We start from the raw sequence: 26,920 nt of genomic DNA, 5'->3' as shown, positions 1-26,920 counted from the left end.
GCTTGTCTGATACTTAGAGGGATCGTAGTTGCAGCAACATAAAAAACAATGGTATCTCCAGCAACTGAATAATGGAGCTGTGCGGATTAAACACTTACAATGCTTGTGCTGAATGACAAATGTCACTTTGGGGGCGGAAAAGTCAAGTGGCAAGACCTGGAGGAAAGCCTGACCTGGCTTATGTTTTCTCTCACATCTGCGGCAGATAGCAGGGGGGCCGGAAATCCCACTTACTCACATGGGATAGTTCCGGAGGAGCTGGATGTTGTCAGACAGGAGAGGTCCAGACACTGGTGGGAAAGAGAGCCTCGGACGGCTCCTGGAAGGATGAAAAAAAGGGCTGTCCTCGGGATCTGTGACAGAGCGAGGCGGCGGCTGCCAGCCCTGTGCTCCTGCATCACCGTCAAGCTCCAGGAGGGAGGGCGGTGGTATTAACGTGTGAAACTGCAGCGAGAAGGAAATACTTTCTCACGCAGCTTGCAGTGGTTTTCTCGCAGTTGAACTGTCCCACGCGGGGGCCGTGGGGCTGCGGGTGCAACACTCCGACGCCGGACACCCACACGGGTGACCGGAGCCTCCGCGTCAGCACCGGCCACGGCTGGCTCGGGGGGAAAGCAGAGACTCCCCGTTCCGTGCGGCGAGCCCGGGTGCGGGGGGAAGGGGCGGATTCCGGGGGCCGGGAGAGCAGCGAGGCGGGACAGCCCGGCCGCGGGGTCCCGGTGGGCGCCCGCCGGCCTGACGCTGCCCCGCCGCGGGTCCGGGGGGCTCCGCCGGAGGACGGGGAGGAGCCGGGCTGAGGGGGGCTCCGGCAGCGCCAGCCCGCGCCGCGCCGCGTCCCCGGCGGCATGGGAGGAGAGCGGAGCGCGGCAGGGAGCCGCCCGCCGGGCCCCGGCATTGGCGGCGGCGCAGCAGCGCTGGCAGCGGCGGCGCCGGGAGCCGCGGCCGCCGAGGGGAGGGGTCCGGCTCCGTGCGGTCGCGGCGGAGCCGGCGCTGCGGCAGCGGCAGCGCGGCGGGGCGGAAGTCCTTTGTTGCAGCCGCGGCGGCAGCGGCAGCAGCAGCAGCGGCGGGAGCGGCGCGGGCACAGCTCCCCGTCGGCGGCCGCCGCCTCTCCCCGCGCCGCGGTAAGCGGGGCCCGGGGGCCGCCGCCGGGACCCGGGGAGGAGGAGGCGGGAGGCGGCCGCAGCTCCGCCGGCGGCGGGAGGTGGGAAGTGCCGAGCGGCGGCGTGGCCCGGCGCGGCCCGCCATAGTGGCGGCGGCGCTGCCAGGTAGGGGCTTTCCAGCCGCGGCCGGTCCCTGGCCGGCGGCCGGCGCGGTGACCTTGCGCCCGGCGGCCGGGCAGGGCACGGCGCGGAGCGGAGCGGCGCCGCGGGGACTGCGCGGGGGCTGAGCGGCGGCGCCGCGGCGGCGGGTCCGGCTCCGGCTCGCTCTTTCCCTCCCTCCTCGCCTCCCTCCTTCTCTCCGGGGGTCGCGGCGGGCGCGCTCCACCTGCGGGGCGGCGGGCGGGGGTCGGGGGATGCCGCGCTGGAGAGCGAAGAGCGGCCTAAGGAGGTGCAGGGGCGAGAGGCGGGGAAGGGAAGGGCACTGCGCCGCCCGCGTGGCTCCGGGGCTCGAAGTCGCGGTAAACACCTCGAGTGCCGCTATCGCGCCTGGCCCCGGCCCCCACGGTGGGTCCCGCCGCTTCTCTTCCTTTTGTCTTCACAAAATAAACGGCCCAAAACTTCGAGTGAGTTGCGGTAGTTTAGCGAAAAACGGAGCGGAGCTGCAGCCCGGGGGGAATGCTCCACCCTGCCAGGCGGGAGACTTGGGTTTCACTCAGGGCTGGCAGTGCGCTGGATCGCCGTGGAGGCGGCTGGAAAGGAAGGGGAATACTTTTGTCACATAAAAAACAAGCCCCGTACTGCTCTGGAAACGGTGTGGAAAGTCTCGTTCTTCAAAGGACTCCTCGTTTCTTCTCGGATAGAAAGGTAGTTGAAGAGAGTAGAGGAAAGGGGACTCAACGCTCTGAGTTTGGGGCTGCGGTTTTATTCCTCTCTATTTTTCGGGATTTTTTGTAACTCAGTTTCTCAAGTTTACCCTGTTTCAGCTGATACAGGAGTGCCGGTTCCTCTTGACACGTAGGCGTTGGTAAACGGGTAGCATGGCTTGGATGCTGCTTAATATTTGGATGTTTACTGCCAGGTTGTCATTTGCTTGTATTATTTCCCTCGCACTTGAGTATCGCAAGGTATGGCATGCACTGCAAAACTATCCGGGGTTGCAACAGTGCGGTGTTCCTTAGGCATTTAATTACACTAAACAAACATTCCTTTAATTAAAGGTGTTTGTTTAACATTCCTCATTACAGCTCTTGGAAAAACCCACAGAGCAGCCGTGAGCAGGGGGATGCGGGCTTCTTGTTTTTACCGAATTACAAGTTAAGCTTTCATGGCGAGCGGGGGAGAGGCGTTGGGACCATATGGCCATGGGGAAAACCGGCCAAACGCGAGCGGTTACAGAGATTTTCCTAGGTAGCAGCAGCACAGCGAGTTGACAAGATTGTGGAGAGATTTTTGGATGGCTGGCCAGAAAACCTGAGGAGTAACAAGTAGCATTAGTTGCACTCTGCTGCTGTTTTGAGGTAGCAGGGAACCAGCAGGCACCCACTGCGAGGGTTGGATGCAGGTAATGAAGGTGTGGGTTGGTGCTGCGTGGGAAGCTCAGAGAAGTAATAGAAGCCACTTCTTCCTAGTAGCCAGAAAGTTTTGTGTGGAATAAGATCACAGACTTAACAGATGCTTCAGCTCTGCTTGCACAAGTCTTTCCCTTCATCAGACTCAACCGCTGTTGTCACTGGCACAGGAATTAGCAGCGATTACATTGAGAGTGCTCAGGCCAAACAGGGATTTGGGTTTTTAGATGCTTTCTTACTTGAATGTGAGTGGCTGCTTCTTTCACAGATTTCTGTTCTTGCTGGCAGTGGAGAGCCCTGGAAATCCAGGATGGACAAAGCCGCAGTAGCTATTTACCTGCTGGATGGAAATAGAATAGCTGCTCAGAACTGAGATAGTGAAAGTTTCCTGATAAAAGCCCGGTGTCCTTTCTCTTAGTTGTTACAGCTGGGCCTCTTACTAGAGTTGTTCTGGATGTCACACACATATAGAGTGAAAAGCCATGTATTCATTTTTCACTTTGGCCAGTGGTTCTCTGGCAGCTGGGTTATTCTGCCCTGCCTTAGCTTGGGAATAGTAAACACCATCACCCAAAGAGTTCTGCTGCGGACACAGCATGTGGGCACAAAAACTGACATAATTTGCATGAAGGCCATTTATATCCTCAAATTTGTCTGGTAATTTTTTCTTTGTGCATGCAGTGTCACTGCAAAACTCCAGAATTCACTGGCTGTTACCTTTTCTGCCCCATATTAGACCTCTTTCATTGGATGAAGACCTTAGTAGCCTTTTTTTTATTTTTAGTATGCTGAAAGTAAAATGTAGAAGCACTTAAGACCAGGAAGAGTCAAGAAAACCTGTAGTCTGATCTGTGTGTCACAAGTTATTGTGCTTCATTCATGTGCATCCAGCAACTTGTTACACCAAAGTCTGACCTGTATTTAGCCAAGGATCCTTTCCTGGAAGGCACCTGTGACTTTCTTTTGAAGGTCTCAAAACGTGGTTAAACCACCAAGATGCCTCCAGAAGTTGAAAGTTGGTGTAACTTGGAGAGCCTAGATAAAAAGGCTCATCTTTCTGCTACAGTGCATAAATTGGGTGTTATAATTTTGTCCCCACTAATTGTTTCTTTTAAACATATCATTACTATGTTGCCTGAGAACTGTAAAGGTGCCAGATAAAAGATAACTGTGACTTTCTAGAGTCAACCTTTGTGGCTAGCAAGTTACTTTAAAGGACTGCATAAGGTCTCTCTAGGACTTTTACTCCCTAGATCTGATCTAAAGTTCTTTGAAGTTGAGATGGGGCTTTAGCACAAACTCAGTTTTCTTATTTTTTTCCTGTCAAGCTGTATTCCTTGTCTTTTGAGGAGTGTTCTTACCTAAGACCATGTAATGTCCCTTAACTAATTTTCAATTAGCAGTTGAGAAGCATAACTTGCTAAAATTTGATGTCTGTTTCTCATTTGTGGACATGGATGCTGAATCAGCAGAGAGCTGCTGGCTGAGCAGTGGAGAACAGGGCATCCAGGAGCTCTGACAGCTCATGTTGGGGGCTTTGGACCTTCAGATCTAGCCCAAGTGCCATGAAACTTGTTCCTGTACGTTGTCCAGGAGTCTGTTTAAAATGAATTTCAGCCATCGGGATGTGTCTGAAGATGAGTATCTGCATCATTGAAATCATTTTCCCAACTGGCATGTCTGAAAGGCAGGTGATTGGAAGGGCTGTGAGAGGAGGATAAATTATACCTTTAGTCCTTCATAGCCTGAATAATGGAGCTTAATTACATTTTCCCTGGCAGTACATGGAATTCCCATAGCTGTTCTAATTTATGAGCAAGGCTATGCTTGCAATGCAAACTGATCCATACTCACTGTTGAGATGGACAATTGTTACCTGGCCCCAAGTTCTTTGCTGTTTTTTCAGTGTTTGTGTAAAGTGAGGGACCCAATTCTCTGTGGCTTCCCATTGAGTATATCTAAGTAAAAGTTGTAGCCTGTCGGCAGCTCTGTGGTCAGTGCAGTAGCTGAACACATAAACGTCTTGGGCATCGTGTGGGGAATTTATACTTGTTCTGTAGGATTTTCTGTAGCATGTCAATGCTGTCATTTTAGGAATCCAGGCTTTTTGGTAGATCTGACCCACAATGGCAAAATTAGGGGGAAGAGTTCTTGGGAACCCACACCAGGGTGGGGTATGGAGAGAGATGGCAATGGGGGATTTGCTTTCTGATCCTCTTGTGCTTGCTTTTTGGATAACTGGGCGTTGTTTGCTTGAGGTTTTCCAGTCTCATTTTCTATTAGCACTAAATTCTCCACTCATTTATTACACTTTTGTCCAGCCTGTTCTTGGTTTCCAGTCACTAAGCATGTAAGCGCTATGTTTTTGCCTGCTCAGCAGTGGAAATGCTGGGTTTTGAAAACCACCTACTAATTTTAGGAGCCGAAAGGCTCCTGAATTCTGAACCTTGTGGTATGTCTGTTTTAAAGACAGAGAAGTTAGGAAAAGAACTTTACTAGTTCTTTGCTTGAGGACTTTTTTTACTTCTTTTGTTTTAAAACATCTCAGAAAACTTTGAGTGTGAGGAAATGATGGCATGGAGCTGTAGTAAATACCTGTTTTTTCTTGTTAGCAGACTTACAAACAACATAATTGGTTAGTGTAGTAGTGCAACTTAGCCTTGTTCATGGTCACATCTGAATAGTATCTAAGTGGTGCCTCAAAAAAAAAAAAGTGGTGGCAGACAAGCTTGAATTAAAGCATGGCCATGTGAAAAGAAATACTTACTAGGGAAATAAAATGCATATGGAGACTTGGAGTTTGACTATCAGAGTGAGAATACCCAAGTCAAATACCTTTAGTTTTCATATCAGATGCTTTTCTAGCACATTATTTCAGAACACCTCTGCATCATTCAGCATTGCTTAGACTGTGGCCTGTGCTGCCTTCACCACACAAATCAGTCACTGCTGAAGATGGAGTTACTTGGGTTCCTTGTGGATTGGTGAGCTTGGTGCCTTCAGGATTTGGATGCTTCACAAAGTGTGCTAGTCCACTGGGCAAGTGGTGGGTGAAAAAGAGGATCAGAAATAATTAAAACTTTGGATTGACAAACTCACCTGCATGGAGCTTTAATTTTCCAAGATACTTGGTGTTTAATACATACAGAGGATAGCTCTCACTGGCCTCAGTTGCCACCAGTGGTGTTTACCTGTGTGAATAAATTGGACATCCAAAAAGTGCAAGCCAGGCTTATTAAAAAAAACCAAAACAGAAAGGTTGAAATTACTTGTCCTGGCACTGACAGCACTGGGATGATGTTCTCCAAGCAGTGTTCATTGCTGTGAGATCCTGCTTTTGTCCTCCACCTCTCATTCAGTTCACATCCTCCAAATGCTTGGCCAAATGAGCAGGGATCTTGTCTTGTGCTGCTCAGATCCAGGCCTGGACAGATCCAGAGGATGTGCTCAGTAAGGGAAACCTTGATAGGAGGGCTGGAAGAATATACTATGATAGATACATAATATATGTATATATACATAACATATGATAGGTACATAAACGGCAGCACAATTACTCCTGCATTAATCAGCATTTCTTGTGTATACACTTAACTTTGAAACCTTGAATTTTCTGTAAAAAGACCTGTTTTCCTTCTAATACCTGCTTTTTTTTCCTAAAGCAAACTTCAGAAATAGTTTGCAATACTGATCCACCTACATGAGTGATAAATGCAGATTGCTGCCATTTTAGCAATTAAAGTAACAAAATAATGATAAATTACCATTTTCTGAGAGCTTGCTCTTGTTGGGAAGGAGTTTGTCAGCAAGCCTGTCATGTTGGTTGATGGCAAAGGGATGGCAGGATTGGGAATTTGGGGTGCAGTTCCTGCTCTGAAGGCGTGAATGCTGAAATTGTTTTCCACCCATTCTCCAGAAACAGCTTGTCTGTATTTTTTACCCCTTGTGCCCTAGGCCCTGCAGCCTGGCTCTTCCCAGCTCCTTGCCTAAGTGGCTTCTTCCCTCCACTGTTTAGACCCTCACTGCACCCATTTTTAATTCCCACTGCTGCTTCCTAATCCTAGTCCCCCCTCTTGGCTCAGCACTCCTCTCCTAGCCTGCCTCTCCTTTCTCTCCAGATTTCCAGAGTGTTTCCATCATGTCCTTCTTACATTTCCCAATCTCCCTGTGTTTTCACTACATCCCCTCCTGGCTCTGGCTCTCCCTCAGCCAGAACTGGGCATCTTCTCCATCAGCTACCAGAAGGGAAGCTGAGACCCCATGGCAAGTGGTGGCGTGGAGCAGTCCCCAGGAGGCTCTACTATCAGCTGTGACTTTGTGGAGGTGGCACATAGAATCATGGAATGCTTTGGGTTGGAAGGGATCTTTAAATGCCATCCAGTCCATCCCCCTTGCAATAAACAGAGACATCTTCAACAAAATCAGGTTGCTAAGAGCCCTGTCTGACCTGGCCTTGAGTGTTTCCAGGGATGGGGCATCCACCACCTCTCTGGGCAACCTGTGCCAGGGTCTCAACATCCTCATAATAAAAAATTTCTTCCCTCTATCTGAATCAACCCTTTTGTAGTTTAAAACCTTTGGCAGAGCTCTGTGCAAAAGGGGATTTCACTGTGGAGGGCTCAGGCACCTGTATACTAAGCAGCTGCAAGAGGATGAAATGTTCTCAGCGAGGCTATAATCTGAAGTTTTAATAACTAACAAAATTTTTAAGTGTGAATAAACTGATAATTTGTATCTTCTCCCCCTCAAGCATATAGCTTGGCCAAATTCAGGCAGATTTTTATATTGTGACAACATATCTAAAACATAATGCTTTCTCCCACATAAAGTGTCCCTTCAAAGATTTTGGAAGAGAAGCTTTTATTTTTAATTTCTAAATGAAAAAACAATAATCTGCATATATGAAAGCTTTTTCTTAGCCTCATTTTTGGAACCGTTTTGGCTGAGCTTTTCTGTGGAGGAAGGAAAAAAAGTAATCAGTCCAAGGTTTCAGAAGGAAAGTTTTGCTGTTGCTGGTTGAAATGTGTTGAAGTTGTAAATAGCCCAACACAGGCTCTCGTAGTGGCAAGTTACATCCAGCAGGTTAATACAGCAGCCAGAGGGAGGATGCCAGGAGTTTCATTAACATAAATAACCTCAAACACTCTGTTTTAATACCTACATGTAGTACTACTGTGATAGAGGCCAAGTACATATCAAATCCAAAACCTTGCCATCCGGCTCAAGCAACCTCATGCTCCACCCTTTTTTCCCTGAGTGGTGGCACTGGCAGCGGGTCATTGTTGCATGTCAGGATCCATGTGCTGAAAGCTTTGCAGGACATCATCTGTCAAAAGGAGAAATATCTTTTACCAGATTCAAAGAAGAAGACCTGGAAAAGGCGAGTTTTTGTTCCCACCATCTGGAAACAACCCCGTCTGCAGGTGCCTGCAGACAGTTTGTGACCACCTGGTACAGGCTTGCTGCTTGTACTGCTGTTTTGCTATTGGAGGACACAATGGAGTATATCTAGTGTAAAAAACCCACAATTAAAGAAAACATTTGCAACTTGCCACTTTATGAGAATGGGGAAGTTAACATGAGCTGTCCTGAGCCTTTTCTTGTTGTGTTGGCAGCTCACACCAAGAGGCCAGTTGTGCCTTTGATGGCATCATCTCATTTTCTCATTGGTTTTCACTCATAGAATGTGAACGTTGAAATTAATTCTTTATCATTATGCAGCTGCTATTCTTAATACAATAGACTGAGTTACATTTAAGCATCTAATGAATTGCCTCAAATCCAAAACACGTTACCACTTGAAAGAATATGAAGTGCACTTTTATTATTACTTGAAGTCGAGAGCTTTGCTGTTTTTCACAGAAACATCTGAAATCACCCAGTGACATAAACAATAATCAGTTTCTGTAGAAAAGATGTGAAGTTGTTTCAGAGATTCTCCTACTACAGCCACTGCCTTGCAAGTTAGTAAAAAGACATTAAGTGAATTCCATGCAACGAGTTGCATTTCTGCAGTGGACACCACTGGGCCAAACCAGTCTGAGAATTATTATGGCAGGGTGCTCACCTGGAGTTCTGGGTGTGAAGGGTTGGATTGAGAGGAGAGGAGCATCTGCCATTCAGATGCCTGTCATCAGTGTAATTCAACCCAAATCTCAAGGTTCCTCTTGCCAGACAAGATCTTGTGCTGGTGGTGATCCATAGGAACTGCTGTGTGAGTTGGCAGTAGGGAATATTGCTGGGTGGGGTGAGCATGTTCTTTTCTCGAGAGCTTTCGAGCCTTTCTGCTGTGGCAGTCCTTTGTGGAATGAAGAACGGGGACTTAATGGTCGGTTTGCTACTTAACAAGCCAGGCAACGCCTATGACTTGTGAATTCAACACTAATTGTGGAATTCAATTTCTCTACCCACGTTTCCCCCTAGGAGATGTAAGCTGTTAGGAAAATAAGAAGAAAAGTGGAGCATTTGTGTGTGTATTGTGTTTAAATTCTGGACAGTTGTAAGAGTGGTTGCAAATCAATCCATGCATTTCACTGAGTCATAAAATGCCCTTTAGTATATGTTATTTGCTAGCCTGTACTTTATTTGTACAAACCTCTTACAATTATTTGCATTGTTTGCAATAACCTTTCAAAATGTTAAGAATCCTCCTTACTGCTTTATGTTTTTCATTTCAATCAGGGTGCTGTCTATACCCTCTTCTGGTTTCTCACCCCCTCAGCCTGTGCAGTTAGAACAGATTATGTGTATCAGTAAAGGCTTTCCAAAGTGAGTCATGACTGGGTGTTGGATCTGGCCACATTTGTTGAAGTTTATCTTTAATCAAACGCTCACCTCCTGTATGCAGCGCATTTCTTCTGGATATTTTTTTTAACATAAACCATGATGTTTTCTTCCTCTTTTCTCTTGAGGACGAGTTAGTCCTTTCACATAGAGCAACCCTCAGCACTGGCAAACCTTTCTCCCTGGTCTTTGCTGAGGCTTCATTTCACCATGGCTCCACCTCTGGCTTGCTGGTTCTCTCAGTTCTCCATTGCCGAGCTTTTCTTTGTCCGGTTTCCCAGCTACGTGTTTTGGTTACATTTCAGTGCTCTGAACGAGTGGTTTTGAGAGCAGTTGGAGGCACGGCGTGCACCACTTCCTGCCTCTGCAGTCCCTGTGGCTGTCACGCAGCTTGCCTGGTCACCATCTGCAGCGGGCTCGAACGTGGGACGTGCCACCACAGCCGGGCTGCCCTCTGCTTCTGAGAAGGTGTTTGAGTTTGCAGTTCCTGGTTTGCAGGACGCCTTGCAGAGAAGGTTGAGATGATCCCTCAGCTGCCACGAAGAGCAAAATGTGTGGAGTAGCTTGTGTGGGTGCTCTGTTGTCTCTTAATTTCCTTTAATGGGGAGGGAAAGACCAGTTTGAGCCTGGCCTGGTTTCCAGTGTGTGTTGCATCATGTGCCCATTAGACTGACAGGTAAAAAGGCAAGTTGAGACTGAAGAGTGGTTTCTGACAGCCAGCTTACCTTGTATAGGTGTTGTCCTGGGGCCATCTTACAGAAGTCTACCCTGTGAAGTTTTTGAAGTTCTGCGTTCAGAATTCATATCTGAAAATCTTGACTGTAGGACTTGGAGATATATTTGCTAATTTATATTCTAGCAGGGTAGCTCTGATTGACGTGTGTGCTGGTTGTGTTTATTAGTTTACTAGTCTTGTAAGCCTAGTGGTGAGCACATGGAATTATGGATGTTTTCACTGGCATCAATATTCGTAAGTAGTTAGCAGCAGAGATCTCCAGACAGGAAGCTGTACCGCAGACTGGCAGAATAGGAAGATTTAGAGAGCAAAGAGATGGCAGTTCCTCCCTACATTTAAGAAGGCTTTGGGTTTTGTGCTCGTGATTTAACAGATACCTTTTTCTTTATGCAGGGCTGTAATCGAAGTACAAGATGGCAAAAACCAGCCATAGCAACTATGTCCTTCAGCAGCTAAACAAGCAAAGAGAGTGGGGCTTTCTGTGCGACTGCTGCATCGCTATCGATGATATTTATTTTCAAGCACATAAAGCAGTCCTTGCTGCCTGCAGCGCCTATTTTAGGATGTTTTTTATGAACCATCAAAACACTACAGCCCAGCTGAATCTAAGCAACATGAAGATTAGCGCTGAATGCTTTGATCTTATTTTACAGTTCATGTATTTAGGAAAAATTATGACAGCCCCTGCCAATTTTGAGCAATTTAAAGTGGCCATGAACTATTTACAGCTATATAATGTACCTGAGTGTCTAGAAGATATACAGGATACAGACTCATCTAGTTTAAAATGTTCATCTCCTGCTTCTAGCACCCAGACTAGTAAAATGATATTTGGTGTGAGAATGTATGAAGACGCACTTGCTAGAAATGGCAGTGAAGCAAACAGGTGGGGCATGGAGCCGCCAAGTTCAACGGTAAATACATCCCATAACAAAGAGCCTGACGAAGAAGCTTTGCAGCTCAACAGCTTCCCTGAGCAACTGTTTGATGTCTGCAAAAAAAGCACCACGTCCAAATTCTCTCACACGAAAGAGCGCGTGTCACACTCGCGCCGGTTTGGAAGGAGCTTCACCTGCGACAGCTGCGGGTTTAGTTTTAGCTGTGAAAAGCTACTGGATGAGCATGTGTTAACATGCACCAACAGGCATTCCTACCAAAGTGCCAGGTACTATAGTGCTGAGAAAATGGACTTTAGTGAAAAGAACTCGACTTCTAAAATGATCTCCACACAAACAGAAAAATACAAGGGGGACTCGAGCCATGCTGTGGACGATTCTTCATCTCCCGTGTCAAACATCACGAGCAGAAAAAGCAGCACAGTTGCTTCTGAGACATCAGGTGAAGAAGGAAGTAGAGCCTCTGAGAGGAAGAGGATTATCATCAAGGTGGAGCCAGAGGACAATCCTACAGATGAGCTGAAGGATTTTAACATTATTAAGGTAGCAGATAAAGACTGCAATGAGTCTTCTGACAATGATGACCTGGATGATGAACAGGAAGAGCCGCTTTACAGATACTACGTCGAGGAAGAGATGAGAGAGAAGAGAAATGCTCGGAAGACTCTAAAACCTCGTTTATCCATGGATGAGGATGAAAGAAAGTGTTTGAAAAGTCCACGGCACCTTAACAGCAAGGCTCCTTCAGTGCAGGAAGATGTGGAGAATGCTCCCTGTGAACTTTGTGGGCTAACAATCACTGAGGAAGATTTGTCCTCTCATTATTTATCCAAACACATAGAAAATATATGTGCTTGTGGCAAGTGTGGTCAAATACTGGTCAAAGGCAAGCAGCTACAGGATCATGCACAGACCTGTGGAGAACCCCAGGATCTGACCATGAACGGGATCAGAAATTCTGAGGAGAAAATGGACTTGGAAGAGAACCCCGAGGAGCAGTCAGAAATAAGGGACATGATGTTTGCAGAGATGCTAGAGGACTTCAGGGACAGTCACTTCCAAATGAACAGCCTTCAGAAAAACCAGTTATACAAGCATTCTGCCTGTCCTTTCCGATGCCCTAATTGCGGCCAGCGTTTTGATACTGAAAACCTAGTGGTCGAACATATGTCAAACTGCCTGGAGCAAGATCTGTTCAAGAACTCCATGTTGGAAGAGAATGAGAGGGATCACAGACGTAAGCATTTCTGCAACCTTTGCGGGAAAGGATTTTATCAGCGTTGCCACTTGCGGGAACACTATACCGTTCATACCAAGGAAAAACAGTTTGTTTGTCAGACATGTGGGAAGCAGTTCTTAAGAGAGCGCCAGTTGCGGCTCCACAATGATATGCACAAAGGCATGGCCAGGTATGTCTGTTCCATTTGTGATCAAGGAAACTTCCGAAAACATGACCATGTACGGCATATGATATCTCACTTATCAGCTGGAGAGACTATATGCCAGGTCTGCTTTCAGATATTCCCAAATAATGAGCAACTGGAGCAGCACAGGGATGTTCATCTGTATACATGTGGAGTATGTGGAGCAAAATTTAATTTGAGGAAAGATATGAGATCTCACTATAATGCCAAGCATTTGAAAAGAACATAAGCATAAACATACTGTTAAAGCATTAAGTTGGCAGCAGAGAGAACACCAAAGCAAAGCATAAGTATAGTAAAAAAATTTGAAAAGGAAAAAAAAAATTTGGAAATAAGTCTCTTTTTTATTATTTTTTTAAGACCCTCCTAACCATAGGTGTCTATCTAGGCTCATTAAGTATAAAGCTTTGAAAAGCATCATGTGTTTAATTATTACATTTTCACTGTTTCCTAATACCAGTTTCTGTTCTTAATTTTATTGTTTTACTACGTAGATATACAAATCATTATTTTTAAACTGTAGATTAAAAGCACAATGTTACCCCTTCACTGACTGCTATTAAACAGTTCTCGGATCCATGTCCGTAAGATGAGTGCTTTAATATTTCCATGTGTTGTTTCTTCATGTGAAAATTTTAGATCCCAGCGATTAATGTGCAAGAGCATAATTGTTCATAATCTCCAAATTAATTTTTGAAATGGAAAAAAAAAAGAAACAAACGAACCCCAAACCAACAATGCCAAGAAATAATCCTTTGGTCCTCTGACTCTGCTGTAGCGGCAGAGCTGGCTGTCCTGGTTCCCTTATTCTTGGCTTTGTTGGAAGGTGCATCCCAGGGGTGTGAGCACATAGGCTCAGTTAAACCTCACAGGCTCGGGCTGGTATGCACAAGGGGGAAGGGACTTAATGACTGTCGGGATAACTGAGGGGTTCCAGCACAGTGGTCATTTTCCAGATGGGAAGTCCTAGCAAGAACTGTACAACTGATGTTGGCCTTTCTTTCACTGTCTGTACTTCTGTGGGTATATTTAACTTGCTTACCCTAACATACAGGGGAGGAGTGGCTGTGGTGGGTTGCTAGGAATGCAGCATGGCCATGTGCACTGAAGACTGCATTTTCAGCCTAGCTGGGAACTGTGCCTTGCTGCTTGTGTTGGAAAGTTAAAAGCAGGATGGGTGTGAAGATAGTCCCATTGCTTGGGACCTTAGGGGTTTTTTGTTTCTTGTTTTCATGACACTTTATGAATGTTCTGTTTTTCAACAAGAATATAACAAGAAAAGACTGCAGAGTTTGCTTAATAAATGTAAAGATACTTTATACCTTTTAAGATTCCTTTCTGATTCTAGCAGAGCCCTAATCTGTGCAGCTTGTCTCTTAATTTAATTGAATTTAAAAATCTTACTAAGTACCAGCTGACACCAATTCAGTGAGGCACTTCGGCCTTTGAGAGAGCAACTGGCTTTGACTCTTAGGCACCAGCTGTCTAAACGTTTGTTAAGTGTGTGATTTGTGATGGGGTGGAGGAAAGGATCCTAATACGTAATTGTGGAAAAAACAATTTAAAAATAAAACCTAGTTGTACTTTCTCCCAGCAGATCTCACTTTATCAAAGAGGGTGGTAAATGCTATTTCCCACTGAGCTATGGAGGGAGGAAAGTAATTTAGATCAGCAATTAAGGCAGTTGGATTAGATGATCATTGCAGGCCCCTTCCAGCTGAAATATTCTATCACCTCATGTGCCAGTGGTGGGGTTGAGAATATGAGCCAGGAGCTGACGGTCTAGTCCAGGGCTTTCACGTGCTTGTTTCTGTCAGAGTTGAGTTTCATTCCTTGTTTCTTGGGGATTATGAGGGGTATCAAGTTTTAATTTTAGACTATTCAGAGACGTGAATACAATTCAGAATCCCCACTTTAACTGTTAAAATTAGTGTGAGTTGCCTTGCATTTATTCAGTTTTAAATGTGCATTAGGATTTCTCTTGGTTGGCAGACGTGCATTTCTGCAGTGATGGAGAAGGCTCCCCCACCAGCCCTTGGTCCTGAGCCAGCAGCTGCTCCAAGGCACCAACTGCTTTGGGAGCAGTTTAGTGGGCTTTTAGTGTTTTGCTTACCTGCTCAGTCCTTTGTTTTCCTGTATGGTGCTGAAGCCAACTGAGTCCTCAATAGCACTGGGGACAAAAGAGCACAGGCACGCATACACTCCAGCACTCCAGAGCTGGGGGGTTCATACACTGCACACAGTGACTCTCTGACATGCAGGTTATCTCTCACAGTATCAGCTGGATTGGGAAAAGCAGTCAAGGGAAGTGAAGGAGAACTGGAGAGCACTGGGGCAGCTGGCAGGAGGGTCTTGTGGCACTGGAGGAGTGGGAAGACTGAGTGGGAGAAGAGATCCTGAGCGTGAGGGAGTGGCAAAGGCAGGCAGGCAGGATTAGAGCTGTGCAGCGGGAAGCAAATCCCAAAGGTGGCATGGAGCGGGTGGCTGGAGGAGTGGATAAAATGTCCCGCCTGTGAGACCAGGGTGAGGATGACTCAGCTTGGCCGGGGAGCTGTGGGCCTGAGCCATGAGCTCACGAACGCGGGTTGCGTACCAAGCACAGCCGGCCCCGCTGCCCACAGCTCTGCGGGGGCACAGCACAGCCCAGATTAAAGACCTTGTTGAAAAGCAGGAGGTGACCTCTGCTGTGTAAGGGATCAGTCCTGAATTCAGTGAAGGGCTAGGGGTGATTTATGGAGCCTCCTGCTCAGGGTCAGGAGCCCTTGTTTACAGCCTATTGGTCTGAACTTGACCTAAACATGCTTCTTATAAAATTTGACTTTCTAGTGTAAGCAGACCTGCCAGCTACAGAAGTTAAATGGAGAAAATGGGAATGATAGTATTTACGTGTATTATCTAAGTTTATAAACACCCTGAGTACCTCTGTTTTTCAGTTATAAGATGTGTTGTAGTAGCCTTTCAAAGTAAAGTTTGTTAAACCTTTCCAACTGAACTTGAATTGATGTTTTTTCCTGTTCTAGTGGAACAAAACCCAGTGCCTTGGAGTTCACACGTATGAAAGTCCATGCTAAGGCTCACAAAGAGCCTGAATTGCACTGCAGGGAAGCTTAAGAGTGGATCTATTTACATGTAGGCAGAGAAAATCAGAATGACTGAAGTAGCCTGCCAGTGATCAAGGGGAGTATAGGAGAACATAAACAAGTCAGCCTGGCTTGCAAGTAGATGGGTATTTACAGAGATGAGTATTTAAGGTGACATGTAAAAGTGTGCAGGGGAACAGCATGGGACTGTTAGGGAAAAGGCCTGGAGTGACAGGAGGAATTTGGCTGCTGTGAAAGGGGAGAAGGTCTGGGTGCTGAGGCAGCCTGGGGCTGGCCACTCCTGAATGTTCTCCCCAGAATGGGACAACATCTGCAGGAGAGTGAAATAATGGTGTTTCAGTGGTCCTACCATGACAAAAATGATTTAATGTGGAGACAGAACAAAAGCAGACATGAAAAAAAATCAACATCAGTTATCCTGTAAGTTTTGCTGTTACTTGAAAGATAGTGAACGGGAAGCAAAACCATTTTATTTCAGAGTTCTTTCCCTCTAATTTGTACTTTCCTGTTGCCATAACATTGTTCCTTTGAATCTCCTTAGTGAATGTTAGTGTGTAAAAGCACTTAAGGATCTTTAAAACTGGAGGTGCAAGCATTGCACAAGGCGTAGCCAGAAAGAAAAAGATTTGCTGGATGGCCTAAGTTATATTTTTAAGTGATTTGCTATTCTTATTTTTGGAGGACCTCTCTGTGTTCTGTTGTTTTTCTCATTTTGGCAGTGCTATGGGCTGCAATCCTAAGAATTTCTAAGTGGCTAGTCTAACTCTTAGCTTTCAAGATTTACTGGAAGTTTTAAAAAGAGGGAATTCATGAAAACACCCGGTAGGAGCTTTAAAATATCATAAAAGCTGTTGAGCTTATTTTTCAGTATCAGAGGAGATGTTTAAAATGTTAATGTATATATATACTTGTAAATGCTTCCTGCTGACTTGTTAGTTCAAAGAGTATTTACATTATTGTGTATAATGTTATTTGTAGCCAACAGGTCTGTGGAGAAATCTTGATTTCAATAAATAGACTATCATGGAATTCTAAGAATTTATGCTTTAATTAGGGGACTTCTCTATTTAATATTTTCAGTTGATGTAAAACATATAATTCAGCATATTTTTTATTCAAAGCTGAAGACAGAAAATATATTGCCCTGGAGATTATATTAAAAATACATTGTTATAAAAGTGAATAGTTTGACTACACAATTGTATTTCAATATTCTAGTGCTAAACCATCAAGAGTCTCGGAGCTATTGGTGAGGACACGAATTGGCTCCTGGAGGCAATGCCACCTTGAGCCCTGGCAGCCCTTTGCTTCTCCCCATTAGTTTCAGCTCTCCTCTCCCCTGTGTGCCACCCTTTCCATTGTCAAACAGCACGTATCTATGTAGCTTCACAATGAACTGAATCAAGCAACGGGCCTTTTTCTGTTCCCTGTGGGGCTGGTTTTTGGCTGGATCAGTTCCCCGCTGTGCTTCCCTCTCCATCTCTGTGTCAGATCTTGTGCAAGCACAATAGAAGGGGTGGCACAAGGGGAGGAATGAGTAGCTCGGAGGGGGCTTGTTCGCTTAAACAAGCTGTACCAGTACTCAGAGCATGTCCCAAATTTAACTCGGTCTCTGTCTCCCCCAAGCATCCTCAGGGAAGCTGAACTCTTCACATTCATCTTCTATTTCCTGATAAGGAAAAAGGCAGCCCAGCCTCTTACAAATGAGACACATCTCTGCTATCTGCCCTTTTTGTGAGAACTGGAAACCTTCCTGCGTTCAGCTCATCCCACAAATATGCTCTGGAGCTTTCTTAGTGTTTCTTGAAGCAGACTGGGTAGTGCTCCGTGCCCCTGGGTTTGTGTGGTTGGCCTGGCCCGAGGCCAGGAATGAGCTGGGCCCCTTGTCTGGCCAAACACCAGGAATGGCTCCCACCTTCCTCTGGCCTTCCTGCCCTCCAGCTGTGGGCCCAGATGCAGCTGTGGAGCTCCTCTGTTGCCCTGTGCCCCTCACTGCTTTTCACAGTAAGAGGAGACAGTCGTCTCATTTTTGGTCTAATGCTGAAAGCTCAGGGTAATTCTGTGTGTAAGTTTAGCTGATGCTGGCAGTATCTGTTACTATCCCTGTGTACTTCTGACTTTTAAGTGCTTCTCAATCTCAGAGAGTTAAAAATCAAATCTTCTGACTTCCCTAATTCTCAGCTGGTTTGATGCTTGTCGCAGACTTAAAGACCTACAAGATGAAGCATGACTAATTTGGCTTCATAAAGTCTGCTGAAGGCTAGAAATTAGGAACATGTTTTCAAAAGCTGACATTTCTGTAGTTCTCAGCTATAAACCAGTTTTCTGTATTTTCTTCCAGCTTCCAAAAAACTCCTGAAATGTTGCTGTGCAGTGTATTCTTGAGACGTGTGAGTAGGCTGAGATTTTGTAGGGAAAGATGCCAAAAATCAGGACACATTTTATAAATTAAGTGTCTTTTGCTACTTTTACAGCCACTTCCACAATTCTGGAATTAGTTGTGATTTGATTTTTTTAATGCAGAAAGACAAACCTTAATTTGTAACAGGGCAGCAGAGCTCATGACTCAGGAATCACTTCATCATGACTATAAATATTCAGCCCTGAAACAAACAGCCCATGTTCCTTTTCATGTACTTGAATGACCAGTGCCAACTTCATAGGAGAAATGCTATCAGATCTTTATTTGGGTTATTTTTGCCCTCAAATATCTTACAGGGTGGGGATTTTAAAATTAATTTAAGACATAAGAAAACCATGTTGTGCATCATGCTTTTAGAGAAACTGTTTTCAGTAATTCAAGCCGATTCCCCATGTAAGAGTGGTTGGAAATGTGTTTTTAAAGTTTCATATTAATGTATTAAAAGGAATAGAACAGAATTGTGAAATGAGAAATCCTCAGATGGTCCAAGGCCAGGCTTTGACTGTTTCTTTTGTGTAGCCAGCATGGCACACCTCACCTCACCAACCCTGAGGTTCAGACGTGGTCAGGATCTTTGATTCTCTTGCGAGAAAATGAAAAGGTTTAATCCTTTCCTGTGCCTTCTGGCATACTAAAAACCAGAGTAAATCTTCCTGCAGCTACAACCACAAAAACAATGCTGCATCTAGAATTTCCGGTGGGAGAAAAAAAAAAAGAAATAGTTCAAGAACTTCCCTCTCTGACAAAGTCCTGCTGCGTTTATTGTTTTCACTCAAACTCAAGTGTGATTTGCATCAGTGAGATTTTGGGGTGTACTTTCTTTTGTTTGCAAATAAGACGTGATTTCAGATAAATATATCTTATAGTTCTGTAGACATCCCTGACAGGGAATGAGAGCATCCTTCACAGGCCTCTAAATCCTGGAAGCTGTGTAGATTATAGGAAATCCACTGGAAATCAGGACTGTTGTAAATCCTTGGTTTCTCAACTTGTCTGTCAGGCAAAGTGCCACCAGTGTCAGCAATTGCCAAGGTCTCTGCAGCAGCCACGTTGCCAACACAAAAGATGCAAAAATCAGTCTTTCCCCCTCTCTTCTCCCCCATCTCCCCTGATGACATGGTTGCTATTTTAAAAACACATCCTTTTGGCTCTTTTATTTGCCTTCTGTTTTAGAAATGGGAAGATTTGCTTTCTTCCTGTTTTAAAGCAATGACTAGGGCTAAGAAGTTGCCTTTTTTAATAGTTCTCACATGTTCAGTTGAACTACACACCTCAGTAATACCTGTTCTCTCCTTTTTAGGTAACCATCCCACTGCGGGTGGTCACCAGAGGGACTTCTGCTTCTGACTCCCCAGAAAATGAATGGGAGAAATAACATATTGTCCTTCTCTCCATGGCAAAAGCCCCAAAGACCATGAAAGTTTGTGGAAATGCAGATAAGCTGGCTAAAAATAGAGTTTGCTGAATACCATAAATTGCTTTTGGTTTTGGCAGCAGATACACCAGACTTCTCGTATCGGTTACGCTCCTCTTACACAAGTTGTTGTTAGGGCTTTTATTTAGGATGCTAAAGGTGGTGCCCTGGTTTCTTCCCTGCCTGTGGGTTTCCTACTGGTACCTACCGGTACAGAGTCCCAGCTTCCAAACTACTGAGGTTCTGGTTTCTAGCTATTGGTTATTGAATTACTTACACAAATCAGAAACATTTTAAGAGACAAAATCTAAAGTATCCCTCCTTTGGGAAAAGGATAGATACAGTAATATTGTAGGAAGAGGAAATAGAGGATCGGATCTGGTGAAACTGATGAAGAAATTATCCCACAGCTCAGGAGAGAGCTCAGATGTCTGAACTACATTGTTATCAGGTGGATTTAGTAGAAGTTGTGTACACTTACATATGCTGTAAAATATGACACTTAATAGTCTGCATGCCTGGAAGTCTGAGGGTTAGCCCCACCTAGTCTGCTTTCAGACAGATTGGGTTTCACTTAGATTTTACTGGCCATTGCTGACACGGTCAGTTCTGCCAGAAAAGACAGAGGTCCTGATGCAGAGTAGCTTAAAAACTGGCAAATAACTCAGTCAAGACACAAGAGATTTTACAGTAATTGTTACAGTTCTTTCAGTTTTAGTTTGCTGTGCAAAGAGTTAAATAGTTCAAAGGCAGTTTCCTTTGGAGAATGTTTATTTGATCAAGTTCAGTGTGGCTTAGACCCCAAATAGCAATACCAGCTTCAAACAGAGCACTACTATGAGAGAAGGAATAGCCTGTCGCCTTCCAGACCTCACAAGCTATGTTGGTTTGTTACCCAGAGTCAAAACAAAGATGTCTCTTAGAACAGATATACATTAACTCAATGTATTTCACACACATCTTTTATCTCCCATCTGCTTCTCTCCCTGGTCCTTTGGGCTGTGACAAAATCACTGAGATCCTGGATGAACTACAGACTCCTCAGTGAAAAGCATATATGATGTGATTGGACCATCCAAGCTACTTAAATTGTTAGAGGACATTAGAGGAGCTACTGCTCCAGTTTACTAAGTCTGAAGTATCCTTTGGATTTTGGAACAGTGCTTATCTTTGCTTCTTGGTTCCCTTTACATTGCAGGAAGCAGGGTGAGGAAGAACCCAGTGGGTGCTTCTCTTAGATGGAGCCTGGAAGATCAGTCTGAAGGGTCTTGTTGTTTTGTTTTTTCAGGTCCTTAGCTGGCTGAATCTTCAGACTTCTAATAAATGCACTAGGCCTTATACAAGCATTATTAATGCATGATGAGATACACCAAGTTCAGCCACTGAACATAAGAGTGGAACCCATGCAGATGCTGTTAGCACAGGAACCTGATATCGGGCCAAATCTGGAGAGTTATCTTTGATCTGTCTCCAGATCCTCCTTTTATTTGTAAACATCCAGCTAATCACAGACTTCCTCTACTTTGATGAAGTGGAAGGAGCCGCATCCTCTGTAACCTCTGGGAAGGGCTGGAATTCTGCAGACGCTCAGGATGCGGGGATGGGGGTTCCGGCGCCATCTCGTGGCATCCCAGGGCTGGAATGCTTCAGTTTGCCAGGAGGAGGGTGAAGCAGATCCTCCCGCAGCTGTGCATCCCCAAACAGCTTCTGTGCTTCGGGAAGCTGGGCGATTTTAAGGTCTGCGAGGAGGGCACAAGGTTTTATCGCTAATCTCCCTTCCTGTGGGCTACAGGCTCTCGGCAATGCCAGGAGCTCTGTGTGTGCTACTCCCCACCCCACCACAGTTGGCACTGATTAGCAGCGTTTCTGCTGTCTCATCGGAAAAATGTGATTTAATACTCAGAGGCAGCCCACCTTCCCGCACTCAGAGGTGGTCCCACACAGCACAGCCGATGTATTTGAGGGTGGTGGTGGAATGGAGCTCAGTCGAGTATGTGAGTTGTGTATGATCTGCAAATGACAGAGATCTTGGACTGCAAAGTGCAGGCCAGCATGGTAATGAACAGCAATGTTAAACACTGATGTTGCCTAGGGAAAAACAGTGCTCACATGCTTACTGTAGTTAGAACAGCTTTTTTTCTCCTTTGTTAATTTCCAAAAAAAGAAAAAAAGGTACTTCCTGGCCTCTGAGCTAGTCATGTAAGAGTTACTTTGCAATAACAGCACCAGTCCAGTGAATTCCCCTCCAAGATTTTATGAATGTGTTAGGCAGACACATGGCCCTGCTGCCAGAACCAGCAGTACTTTGAAGGTAGCAGTTTGCCCAAGACCTGCTTCCCCGGTTCATATTGCCCTCATGGCACAAAACAAAAGCCTTTTGTCCCAGCTGGCCTTTTTGCCCACCATAAGTATGTGACATGGCACAGAGGGCAGGTAAAATACCAGACAAGCCTGGGCCTGGCACATGCAGTGAGTGAGGGCCTGGCCACGGTGCACACCGAGGTGTGGAGCATTACTTGAGGCTTTCCTCTCAGAGGTGTGCCAGGAAATTCAGCCCTGAGCTGGCCTTGAGGATGCTCTGGCAGGTAAGTAATGCAAAGAGCTGCTAAACCTGGCGTCATGTGCAGCTTCCACGGTGTAGACACAACCACTTGTGGCAGCCAGGGCTGCCACAGTCGCATAGAAACACCAAGTGTAAATTATCCAGAAGCGGCACAATCATATGAGTTAAGTTACTAGTTAACTCAACAATCCAAGGTGCAAAAATATACTTTGTACAATGTGATTTACATATTCAAAGAAAGAAGTCAAGTGTACAAAAAAACCCCCAACAACCCTGAATATTGTCCTCAAAAGTTACATCCATGCATTTCCAATTTCTTGTTTGTTCGTATCGGGCACAAAGCTGCTCATATTTGTCATGAATTAGTGTGGTTGAAAGAGACTTACAGAAATTGTAAATATTTATATAATTTACCTGCATTTAACCTAAAATAAGAATGTGGGGTGTGGGTGGGTGGGTGTGTGTGTCAAGTAAATACGTAAGTTACCTCTTAGGCAAGATAAAAAAAACCCACAACCAAAAATAGAGTCAAATATGAAGCAGTAAGAAGTATTCTAGAGTGGAGGTGTTCCAAGCTATGAGCGGCTGAGGGGAAATAATACTCATGCAATTTTTGGAGCATCCACTAAGCCAAGCCATAAACCACTGCTGGAAAGTAACACATACAGTATGAAAAATAACTTCTGGGAGGTTTGGGAAGTGAAGTCTTTTCTTCAGCAAATCTGTAGCTGTTTTGAAAACAGAAGGCAAAGGAAAAAGAAGCAAAAGTTTCTGAAACAACATGACAACATTGTTTAAGGTTGTGTTCTGGTGGGCTAGGGGTTGAAGGAAATGTATGGCTTTTAAAAAGAGTTCCTGACTGTGGTGGGTGCTCTGAATATAACTGAAGGATGGGTATTTAGAGCAAAACCACACATGGTGAGGTGGGAGGGACCACATCATGCTAGCAAATACAGTACTGCAGTGCGGGCTTCTGACTTTTAATATTTTTCTTGCATTTCTTTTCTGCATGGCAGTAGTGAAATAGGGACTTCTAAGCTTCTGAACAACTGAGAGAACCAGATTTGGAGAAGACATGAGGAAGAACTGGTCGGCAAAAGATTTCATAAAAACTCAGAACCTCGTGTGCCAGATCTGACTTGGCACCACCTTTGCTTTTTTGACATACTGCAGCAGTCGCAAAAGGCACCAAAGCAGTCAAATTAGAACATGCAGTAAAAGTTGTTTTGGACTCTTCTATGTATTATAAATCTTACTTCCTTGTGACTATTACTTACACCTGTAAAAAACAAATTTGAAGTCTTTCATGGAGCAGACAGCCAAAAGAGGCAGATGCCAGGTGTTAAGGGCTGCACTGAAATGAATTTACAGAATTTCTATTCACACGCTGGAGTGCTCCTTTTCTGAAACGAGGCTTCTTAGAATTGCTGTCAAAAACTGTTTAGATTTTTTAGTTCAAACATTACAAGTGTATACTCATGTACAATGCTAAACTATCAAGTATTTAAAAAGAAAAAAAGAAAAAGGGGTGAAAAAAAAACCCTTAAAAACTGAGGACAGAGGGTCCCTGAGGAAGGACAGGATGGTGAGAGAGATCCAGCTGACTTGATTTCCCCTGCTGCCATGATCATCATTTGCAAGCTGAAGAGGACCTTCCATGGAGCACAGTGCTTGCATGTGGAGAGTAAAGAAATGGTGCTCTGGTCTTATAATCATGAAAATTTTTTACCAACAAGGAGATGAGTAAATGTGAAATAATCTTCACAGGGCACAGGGTGCACCTTTTTCTGGAGCTAAGCCTTGCAAAAGCTTGAAGAAGAGAATCAGGCGTTCATGTTCAGATTTGAACATTTTAGGAATACTAATGTTTCCAGCTAAATTAATGGGAGGGAAAAAACCCTAACCAAAAAACCAATAAGGCAGTAAATGTTCCAAATTAGGGCAAGCATGAATTATAAAAATATTAATTTCTTTTGCTTCCCTCAGACAACAGTGGATCTATTTAAGACATGTAAGCAGACTAAACATGCTGATTATATTCTGCTGTAGTTACGCATCTTACTAATTCTACTCATGATTATAAAAGGATGTTTCATTGTTCACTATAACTGTTATCTCAAGAAGAGTCTGTCTATAATTTTATTTATAATTGGCATCATTTTCATTACTGTTGTTACAAAGTGTGTACAATATTGTCTGTATTGCAGCTTGTATAGGGCATGTGTCTGTGCTTGCTTTACTCTTTTTGAGTTTATAAAGTTGCTATACAAATGCAAGAAAAGATGTTCAGATATTTTTGAATGTGGTTGCTTAATCTAATTACATAGCCCCCAATGTTTCAGCATATAGATGTTGAAGGAATCAGCTCTATTAACACGTAACACCTTAAACATTAATGTAGGTATTTTAAAAGCCTTCAGTGCAGCACTGGAATGCTGACACTTCAGTCCCAGGAGCAAAGGGGAGGACGGTATCTGGGCAAAGCTGGATACCACTGGGGACTCTGCAGGGAGAAGGCACAATATAGCTGGGGTATCTAATAGCAAATGGGATGTCCTTTCTATAGAAAACATGAAGGACCTTCAGAGTAGACTACCACAAAGTAGACCACCACAAAGAGGAGAGAAGGGAATCCATTTATAGCATTGCCTTCAACAGTATACAAAGTGTAGGACATCTAGAACAGGCTGTGACTGTTCTGTAACTTAGCAATTACTTCTAGTCTATGTAGAGTATCAGTAAAGACATTCCAGGTTAGTTATCATCATCTTTAAAGCTTATTCTGTGCTTTGCGACAGTATCTTTAATAAAAAACTCTTACAAATCTGCTTATTATTCTCATTTAATTCCATCTTATACCTGAGTTAATAACAGTCCTGGCAACAGGGTGAAGTTCCAGTTACCACCTGCTTCATCAGCTCCTGTGTTTTTCCCATTCACCTGCTAATGACAAGAGGGAAAACAGAGATGAATAAATATCAAATAATCATAGAAATGAGAAAACAAGAGAAATTCATAGCATGCTACAGCAGTTCAATTATTATAAAAATTGTTCACACTAAGCATATCAGTAGATCTGAGAGATTAATCACCTTCTGATCTCTGAGTATGAAGTACTGGTCTTTGCCTGAGTTTACAGTACACCATTTATCTTGTTTAAGCTCAGCATAATTTTCCAGCTTTACAGTTATTGCCAATAATTACAGTATTTTGTTTAACTCCATCACAGCAATTCTAGATAAAATTCTCTGTTTTCATTTATTTACACCCTGGACCATACAGAGTATCCTTTTAATATCTTCAAACAAGACCAAGCAGAGTTCAGGTACATTAACAGATAAGATTAGAATGCAGCATAATCCTGGCAAGGTGCAGAGGGAATCTGAAAACATATTATTTAATACCAACGAGTGCAAGCTGGAACCATTATCTGTGCAAGTAAAGGAACAGCTGCTTAATTTCATAGAATCCTAGAATGGTTTGGGTTGGAAGGGACCTTAAAGATCATCTACTTCCAGCCCCCCTGCCATGGGCAGGGACACCTTCCACCAGACCAGGCTGCTCAAAGCTCCATCCAACCTGGCCTTGAACAATCCCAGGGATGGGGCAGCCACAGCTTCTCTGGGCAACCTGTGCCAGGGCCTCACCACCCTCACAGTAAAGATTCTTAATATCTAAATTAAATCTACCCTTTCAATTTCCATTGAAAAGAATTAATGCATTACTTTGGATCACATTCTGAAAATTAATCTCCAACATCATGATGTTGCAAATAAAGGTAAAAACTGAAATGTAGAAACTGGAGTATCATTGTTCCTTCAGGACCACTAAGGCAAGAGCTGGTAACATCTCCAGTTCTGAGCATAGCACTTGAAAACTAAGAAACAAGGTGCATGCAGAGAATCCAGGAGAAAGCAGTGAATGTCTGGAAACTGAGAAGACTTTGCTCTCGAGCACAGGTTGCATGATTTTAAGTCATTTTACAGAAGAGATGGTGGAGGGAAAACACAATGATTTTCATATATAAAATCTGGTTGCAAAGAAAAATGGCACAATTGTTTCTCATATCCACAGTCAATATGAATAAAAATAATTGCCTTAAATTGCAAGAAAGGAGATCTTGGTTAAACACAAAATGGGACTAAATGATCTGTTGAGATCCTTTTCTGATCTGATTCTGTGATTACTGGAAAATGTTCTGCTTAAAGTCATTTGCTTAGGACTGTCAGTAGAACAAGAAAAGGAGGCTGCAGTTAAAGGAATAGAGAACTGACTGCCTAAAATGCACAGCACACCAGTTTATCTAGTTAGCACTAGTAATACTAACTTCAGCTTTTAATCATGCCTCAGCAAACTGTCAGTAGTCTATGTAAATAAACGTGCTTAAAAATCACTTAATTATAAAATAATTGTTCCTTGAAGCATCAAGCATTAGTTTAATCAGTGTTGACAGCTTCCATGATTTTATTGAGTTTAATCAATCTGAGATAGCCTGGTTTCAGTTGTGAGATGGTGTAATGAGCTATTTTATTTATTAAAAAAAAAATAGATCTGCAAATTACATGGAAAATCCTAAAAGTGTAATCTGAACATATGGTAAAGATGAAAAAAACAGAAGGTGAATAAAGCCACATATGTTTTTAAACTCGTAATTTTAAACTAGGTTTATAATTTTAGGAGATCTGACTCATGATTTTTGAATTCCTGGTTTGGCAGTATGAAATTACAGTGCCCTATATTCTGCTGTTCTGAATATTTCCATAGTACTGATCATGCATTTGTGTAATTTGCCAAAAACATGTTATATGGATTTGCAGAACTTTATTACTCACAAAACAAAGGAGCACTTATTTAAGTAAGATGATGTCTTGTGGCTGCCCTTTAAGTTAACAAGGAGCAGCTGTGCACAAAAC

The 26,920-nt window shown here is 44.1% G+C and overlaps 1 protein-coding gene across 4 annotated transcripts; it reads left to right on the top strand.

The window, feature by feature from the left end:
* Positions 1 to 798: 798 nt before the first annotated feature.
* On the top strand, positions 799 to 26,656 carry ZBTB1 (zinc finger and BTB domain containing 1). 4 transcript variants are annotated; one of them, XM_069018472.1, is made up of 3 exons: positions 799 to 1,121; positions 10,581 to 12,492; positions 23,024 to 26,656. In XM_069018472.1, the coding sequence occupies exons 2-3, from the start codon at positions 10,601 to 10,603 to the stop codon at positions 23,058 to 23,060; spliced, it is 1,929 nt and encodes a 642-aa protein (XP_068874573.1). In that variant the 5' UTR covers positions 799 to 1,121; positions 10,581 to 10,600; the 3' UTR covers positions 23,061 to 26,656. The 4 variants fall into 4 exon arrangements, with proteins under 4 accessions (XP_068874573.1, XP_068874570.1, XP_068874571.1 ...); XM_069018469.1 differs by lacking the exon at positions 23,024 to 26,656 and having other exon boundaries at positions 10,581 to 22,436; XM_069018470.1 differs by lacking the exons at positions 799 to 1,121; positions 23,024 to 26,656 and adding an exon at positions 1,173 to 1,265 and having other exon boundaries at positions 10,581 to 22,436.
* The last annotated feature ends 264 nt before the right edge of the window (positions 26,657 to 26,920 follow it).

This window comes from Aphelocoma coerulescens, chromosome 5 (genome assembly GCF_041296385.1).
Source record: "Aphelocoma coerulescens isolate FSJ_1873_10779 chromosome 5, UR_Acoe_1.0, whole genome shotgun sequence".
Taxonomy (NCBI): Eukaryota; Metazoa; Chordata; class Aves; order Passeriformes; family Corvidae; genus Aphelocoma; species Aphelocoma coerulescens.
Note: the sequence above shows the minus strand (reverse complement) of the source record. Positions and strands in the feature narration are given on the sequence as shown.